Source organism: Dasypus novemcinctus, chromosome 9 (genome assembly GCF_030445035.2).
Source record: "Dasypus novemcinctus isolate mDasNov1 chromosome 9, mDasNov1.1.hap2, whole genome shotgun sequence".
NCBI classification, from domain to species: domain Eukaryota; kingdom Metazoa; phylum Chordata; class Mammalia; order Cingulata; family Dasypodidae; genus Dasypus; species Dasypus novemcinctus.
The window spans coordinates 131709624-131716551 of NC_080681.1; the positions used below are offsets into that span (position 1 = coordinate 131709624).

At 71.1% G+C, this 6928-nt stretch overlaps 1 protein-coding gene across 2 annotated transcripts; it reads left to right on the forward strand.

Annotated features, from left to right (window-relative positions):
* Positions 1-1882: 1882 nt before the first annotated feature.
* TNFRSF18 (TNF receptor superfamily member 18) lies at positions 1883-4432 on the forward strand. Of its 2 annotated transcripts, none has more exons than XM_058304695.2 (4): positions 1883-2045; positions 2723-2845; positions 3495-3582; positions 3730-4432. In XM_058304695.2, exons 1-4 carry the CDS (start codon positions 1898-1900, stop codon positions 4133-4135), a joined length of 765 nt encoding a protein of 254 aa, XP_058160678.1. In that variant the 5' UTR covers positions 1883-1897; the 3' UTR covers positions 4136-4432. The 2 variants fall into 2 exon arrangements, with proteins under 2 accessions (XP_058160678.1, XP_058160679.1); XM_058304696.2 differs by having other exon boundaries at positions 3751-4432.
* The last annotated feature ends 2496 nt before the right edge of the window (positions 4433-6928 follow it).

Genomic DNA, 6928 nt, shown 5'->3' on the forward strand with positions numbered 1-6928 from the left:
GATGTGGGCCCCGAGCCAGCGTCAGCGGAACTACAGCCCAGAAAAACGGTGCCGCTCCACCCCGAGGCTCACGCTCTGTCCGCAAAGCCTCTCCGCGCTGCAGAGAACCCAGAACAGGGCGCCGCCAGGGGTGCAAGAGGGTTTCGGCCGTGCCGGCCCCTTCCTGGCCCCGACCCCTGCCCAGGGCTCCAGCTCATCGCTGGGAGGAGACCCTCCCGGGGCTCGAGGTGGGGTGAGGGCGGGCGCTGCGCTCCGGCACCGCCCTACCCCCCGGATCGTGGCGGATGCCCCCGAGGTTTTGCCCGCACGGCCGGGGCCCCGTGACTTTCTGCTGGGGTCACTGCGTGGTGTCCAACGCCTGGCACCTCGCGGACCCTGGATCTTGGCCCGCATTCATTCCGGAGGCCCCTTCCCCCTCCCTCCTCCCAGCTCTGACCCCCGCCTGTCCCCCCTCCCCCTGCCAAGGGAAGACAGCGCTTCCCCCAGTTTTCAGCAGCAAACGGCGCCCCTGAAGCACCCGTCCTCATGGGCTCTGGCCTCGTCGCCACGCGTGACACGTGTCCCTCATGGGGGTGGGGGAGCTGGGCGGGGCCTGCTGGGACCTGCCGAGAAGGTGATGTGAGGGCACGGCGCTGAAGGGGTCAGCGGTCTGGGGCAGGTCCTGGGGCTGGGGGCCTGCGCGGGTGGGGCGGGGGTGGTGACGAGGATGTCAGGCCGGGAGGGGTGGGACCCCGCAGGGCTCCAGGGTCGCGAGGAAGCAGCTTCGCCCCCCTCCTGCCGACACAGCAACTGCCTCCGCCCCTCTGGGCACAGCGCCCACCCACGCTGGACTCCCCCCCCCCCCACCGCGGGCCCCTTGGTGCCTCCCCTGCGTCCCCCATCCCCTGGCTACTCCTCGCTGTCGGGTCCACACCTTGCCCTGGGCGCTCCCCCAGCCGCTCACAAGGTGTCTCTGCTGGGACCTCCAAAACGCCGCCGCCCTGACGCCCAGCTCTGGCTGCTGCTGGGATTTGTCCCCAAATGGACCCCCTCTTACGTCCTGTCCAAGCTGGCGGAGGCGCCTCAGTTGTCCTCTCAGGCCGAAGCCAGAGCCTGAGAGATTTCACGAGTCCGTCACCTCCCAGCCCCCCCAGGCTGCAGACACCCCCTTCATTCAGCCGAGGACCCCCCAGCCTCGGGCCTGGCCCCAGGGCCACCACAGAGCCAGGTCGCAATGGGCCATCCTGGAGGCCGTCCCTCTTTCCTCTTGTGTGGACGGCTCCAGAGCTGGGTCCCGCTGACCGCATGACCCGGCTTCCAGGTGGCGGCGCCAAGGGTCTCGGGAGACTCCGGAGTCCGGGCCCACTCTTCCGGGCAGTCCCCTGCCCATGACTAGCAAAGTGCCGACACCTTGCCGGGTCCGCCCGGTGTGTCCAACAGACCACCCCGAGGAGCGAAGCGCCAGCTCCGCGCCCCCAGGAGCCCGTGGCCCACTGGGCCCCGCCCTTCTCCAGCCTCCCCCTCCCCAGAACCCCTTGCCCTTACCCAGGCTTCTGGAAGGACCCCCCACAGAAGAGGTCCTGGCACCTGCAGGGGTCTGCCCCATCGCAGGCACTCGCCAGGGAGGGGCGCCCCCTTTCCGCGTCTGGAGCCATCTGGGGAGGAAAGCCGCGAGCTCCCGCCTCTGCGCAGATCCCACCAGGGCGCCTGCCCACCGCTCGCCACGTGGGGGCTCCGCCGCCCCATCGGAATTCCGGGGCCCCAGAGCCCTCCTCTTCGGCCTCCTCCGCCCCCACCCGGTCTACGCCCACCCCACGGGTCCCCGCGGCTAGTGGCGGGGCGGGGTCTGGGCGGGGAAGGGGCGGGGCAGCAGGATGGGCCCTAAAGGCGCGAGTGCCCGCGCGCGGGCCGCGGCGGGATGGGCGCCCTGGTGGCCTGCTGCGGGCTCGCGCTGCTCTGCGTGCTGGGCCTGGGGCAGCAGCCCTCCCGGGAGCCGCCCTGCGGCCTGGGCCGTGCGCTGCGAGGGACGGGGTTGGAAGTGCGCTGCTGCAGCTCCTGCGTCGCGGGTAAGGGCGGCGGGGCCGGCATGCGGCCCCCTAGGAGGGGCGCTGGGCGGCGCAAACCACGGGGAGAACAGGGTGCCTGGGTGTGGGCCCGGGGTGAGGGGTGCGGTGGGGTGGGATGGGGTCCTGAGTGGGAGGAGGGCTCTGGTGCTGCCCTGGCTGAGGGGGTGGAAGGTCTCCGTGAGCCTTCAGCCACCACCCAGGCCACGGCTCCCTGCCCAGCCTGGGGTCCTGGCGCCGCAACTCCTGCCCCGTGCCCTGCCCCCAACGTGCCCCTGTGGGCGAGGGGCTGCTGGACCGTGTCAGCCAGTGGATTCAGCTGCAGGGAGAAAGCCCCTAGGGCTGGTGGGAAGAGTGAGGGGTCCCCAAGTTTCAGTGTGGAAGCGTGAGTAGCAGGCAGCATGTGGGGGGCAGCGTCAGGGGTGCCCGGCAGCTGGAGGCAGCGTCAGGGGTGGGAAGGGCAGGCAGAGCAGGCGGTCTCCTGCGGCGCCTCGTCCTCTCCGGGTGGGGGCAGCTTCAGGGCAGTGGCGGGGAGGGTCAGCCAAGCCAGAGGGGCGGACGGAGCTGGACGGTGCGCACAGGGGCGCGGGGCGGCCCTTCCCCGGCACGCTCTTCCCCCAATCCTAACCTGGGGAAGGGGACTCGGTCCAGCTGTGAAAAGGCCTTGTCGTCTGCTCCAGAGAAGAGGGGCTGCCCAGAGCCAGACTGCACGTGTGCCACGCCCGAGTACCACTGTGCAGACCCCCAGTGCAGCAGCTGCAAGCACCACACCTGCCTGCCAGGCCAGCGGGTGCAGCCGCAAGGTGGGTCCTCGGAGGCTGCAGGGGCAGGGCGGTGCGTGCAGGAGTGGGGAGGCTGCAGGGGCAGGGCTGTGCGTGCAGGAGCGGGGAGGCTGCAGGGGCGAGGCCGTGGGAGATCCACAGCGAGTAAGGGGCTGGGCGTGCCTGTGTGGTCACATGAGAATGTGTGGTGTGGGACTGTGCAGGTGGGCAGCAGGGTCCTGGGGTCCTGGCACCCGGCCGTGTTTGTTTCTCCTGGAGGCGTGGACCGAGGCCTGCTCAGGACATGGCCTGAACCGTGTCCTCCCAGCCCCCTTGGGGTCCCCCCTTCTCCAGAAGGAGCAGCCGCCTCTTCTTAGGGGATGCTTAAGGCCTTAGGGGCCCTCCTCTTAGGAGAGGGGCCAGGCAGAGTGCTGGGGGCTGGGGGTGCAGCGCAGGGGACTCCGCAGGTAATTGGATGGGCTGGGGAGGGGTCAGCTGGGGTGCCCACCCCACCTCCTCTCTCCCCTTGGGTCCTCACTGGCCTCCCGGGCTGGGCTAAGACCCTGCGGACCCCTCTTCCCCTGGCCGGGCCCTCACCCCCCCTCACTGTTCTCCTCTTCCCCACCCACTTGGGATGCCCCCCAGCTCAGCGTGCTGACCGCAGCCCCCCACTCTGCTGGTCTGTCCCCAGGAAGATTCGTCTTTGGCTTTGAGTGTATCGACTGCGCCCCTGGGACGTTCTCAGGCGGCCACGACGGCCACTGCAAGCCCTGGACAGAGTGAGTCCCGGGGAATCCTTTGGGTGGTCCCAGGTGGCCGGGCTGCTGAGGGGAGGCTTGGGGCAAGGGCCTTGCCGGGGTGGACACCCGAGGCTGCCGTGCCCCACCCCCGGCTCTGAGGACAGTGTGCGCCGCGGGGCCGCTCAGGGCCTGGGCCTGTGTCCTCAGCTGCTCCCGGCTCGGGCTGCCCACTGTCTTCCCTGGGAACATGACGCACGACGCCACGTGCACCCAGGACCCCCCCGCTGCGCCACGCCGGCCGCTGACCGCCGTCCTCCTCGCCGTGGCCGTCTGCGTCCTCGTCCTGGTCTCCGTCCAGCTCAGCCTGCACGTCTGGCAGCTGAAGAGGTGGCGCGTGCCCCCAGGTCGGTTGTGCCCTGGTTGGGGGTCCGGGGCCCCTGGCCTGCCCTCTTCCCGCAGCCCCCCCATGGAGCCCCACCCACCTCTGCCGTCGCCCCCGGCCGAGGACGCCTGCAGCTGCCAGTTTCCAGAGGAGGAGCGTGGAGAGCGGACGGCAGAGGAGAAGGGCCGGCTCGGGGACTTGTGGGTGTGAGCTGCCCAAGCCCACTCTGTCCTGGGGACCCCCCTGGAAGACACCTGGGGGGCCCGGGTGCGCCGCCCGGCCCCAGGCCCGACCCCACTCCCCTCGACGGCGGAAGTGGGTAGGTTGGTGACGGTGGCTGGACCCAGGCTAAGCAGAAGAGGCCTCAGATGTGAGAGATGGACACTTCCGCCCCAGCCCCTGGTGGCCTGGCCAGTGGGCCTGCAGGCCCCTCGAGCCATCCCCGGGCGACCCGGGGCTCCACGCCCAGAGCACTGTCTGGGCATCAATAAACGCTTGTCACGTGACTGCACAGCTCCTGGGGCGGCCTCAGTGGGGCCTGCGTCGGAGGGGGGGAGGCACATGGCGGCTCTGGCAGGAACAGGGGTGCCCCGAGGGTGCTTCTTCACCGCCCCGTCCAAGCCCCCGGCCATCTGCCTGGGGAGGGCACCCAGCTGGCACTAGCAGAGCCCCCAGGCCCCTCTGGCACCGGGTCAGGCCTGACGAGGCCCCTGGGCACAGCTGCTGCCCGCTGAGGAGCCCCTCGACCGTCCCACTGCTGGGCAGGTGCGGCTGGCAGCAAGGGTGGGGTGACCCACCGGCTCCCCAGCTCCAGCTGACCCCCAAATCTCACCCCTCCCATGGGGTCCTGTGGGCTCCTGTGGGAGTGATGGAAGGAAGAGGCTCGTTTCGATGGGGTGGGGAGGGCGGCACGTCTGCAAGGGAGTGGGCCCACGGCTGAGGCTGACCCCTGCCCCGGGAGCTTCTCGGAGACCCCACGCACGCGGGGCCCTGGAAACCTGCAGAGCTGGCTGGGAAACAGGAAGTGCTGGTCACAACACATTGACCAAGAAAAATGAGGCCAGTGCGGTGACATGGCCGGGACTGGTCAGACGGCGGTCAGGGGAGCTGGTCCTACGGGCACGAGGGCTGATGCGGATGAGGGGTTCATCACGAGACTCCAGGAAGTTTCCAGAAGGAGGGAGCACCACGCAGGGGCTGCCAGGGCAGCCAATAGGACGACGGTCCGGCCAGCTGCCCGGCCCCCTCCTCTGGGCAGCTGGCTCTCCTCACCCTGGTGGCCCCAGGGCCGGGCACAGCATGCTCGGGATCCCCGGGCGCAGGCTCTGGCCGCCCACAGAGGGATGGGCCCCTGCGCTGGGCTGGCGGCCGTGGGGTGGGGGGGACGGGCCCCTGCGCTGGGCCGGTGGCCGTGGAGTGGGGGGACGGGCCTCTGCGCTGGGTGGGCGGCCGTGGGGTCAGCGTGCCCGTGCGGACTCTGTGGCCTCTCTGAGGAAGCCACTGGCCTCTGACTCAGCACGGAAATTCCAGGGGGCCTGTGTGGGAAATGCCAGCGTGGGGACGGTGCTGACGTGCGGTAGGCAGGGCCCCACCCCTCTCTTCCGCAGCCTCTCCCCCCGCTGTCCTCAGACGGCACCAGCCGCCTGAGCCCCCTGCCCAGGCGCGGGCCCCTCCGGGCTGCAGCTGCCCCCACTGCACCTGCCTCTTGGAGAGGAGCCTTGGGGAAGGGGATGAGGCGGCACTGGGGGGGCAGGAGGGGGCAGCGCCCACCCTGGAGCCCCTCTTCCCTCTAGCCCTCGCCCCCTCCCCTCCTCTCCCTCCAGCCCCAGCTCCCTCCAGGGGCCACTGTGGAACCGCTCCCGGTGCCCGCTGCGCTCTGGGAGGGGCAGGCTTCGGGTGGGCACAGGGGGAGGGTCTTCCGTGTCACCACTTCCTGGGTTGGGAGGGGAGGACAGAGGCGGGGGGGGGGGGGGCGGGCCCAGGCCGTGGGGTGCAGAGGGTCCCACCGAGGAGCCTAGGTTGGCTGTGCGCAGGCAGTGGGGGGTGGGCTGCCGGGAGCCCTGAGGGGCCTGGAGGATGGAGTGGAGCCAGCGCTGACCCGGTGCTGAGCCCCTCCCTCCGCCCCGGGCTTGCGGCTGGGGTGGGGGCTTGGCGTGCACCTGCCCCGAGGTGAGACCCTGCCCTGCCCAGGAACTCCCCACCCACGGGAGCCCTGCTCCCGCTGCCCCGGAAACCACAGCCCCCCCCCCCCCCCCCCCCCCCCCCCCCCCCCGTGGCTCCAGGATCTCCGCGGCTCAGATAAGGGCCCACAGGCCCCTCTTCCCCGAAGCGCTTCCGTGGCCGCTCCCCGCCCAGCCCCTTTCCCCCACCTTCCTGGAAGCGGCCCTCCCCCTCCTTTCAGGGAGTCAGCCAGGGGGGGTCCCAGTGGACCTCCTCTTCCCCCAGGAGCTGGGACCTGGGGTGGGGGCGGGAGGCGCGTTCTGGCAGCTGTGGGGTCTGGGGTGGTGAGGACCCACCCGGAGACACTCTGGTTTTCTGCATATTCAGGGGAGACCGGCCCCCCTCGCCGGCTGTGCCGGAGCAAGCGCAGGAGAGGGCCGGCCAGGGGGCCGCCCACAGCCGGCCCGAGGCTCAGGGAGCCCACCGCTCTCGTCGTCCTGGGAGGCTGGGGGTTTAGGCTGGGGCTAGTTCTCGCCCCTCTTTAGAGACCTTCCCAGCGGGGAGGGGTACACGGAAGGGGGCTCCGCAAGGCTGTCCTGAGCCTCCAGCTCGCCGCTCTCCTGGCGGAAGCAGGTCCCCGGCTAGCGCTCTGGGGCGCCAGCCGCTGCTGGCCTGTCTCCAGGCTGGTCAGGGCAGGGGTGGCTGGGCCCACCCACACCTGCAGGTGGAAGGTGCAGCCGGAGCCCACACCTGCCTGCAGGACCCCAGGATGCTCCTCGAGAAGAGTCAGGGGGAGAGTGAGAGGAGCAAAGAGGGAGAGGGAGACAGGCCCCCCTCGTCCCC

Excerpts from the sequence above, each read along its gene's own strand:
- TNFRSF18 (XM_058304695.2), top strand. The coding sequence starts at position 1,898 with ATGGGCGCCCTGGTGGCCTGCTGCGGGCTCGCGCTGCTCTGCGTGCTG. Across the intron at positions 2,046-2,722 it reads CTGCAGCTCCTGCGTCGCGG|AGAAGAGGGGCTGCCCAGAG; the intron begins GTAAGGGCGGCG and ends CGTCTGCTCCAG. Across the intron at positions 3,583-3,729 it reads CACTGCAAGCCCTGGACAGA|GGCCTGGGCCTGTGTCCTCA; the intron begins GTGAGTCCCGGG and ends GGGGCCGCTCAG.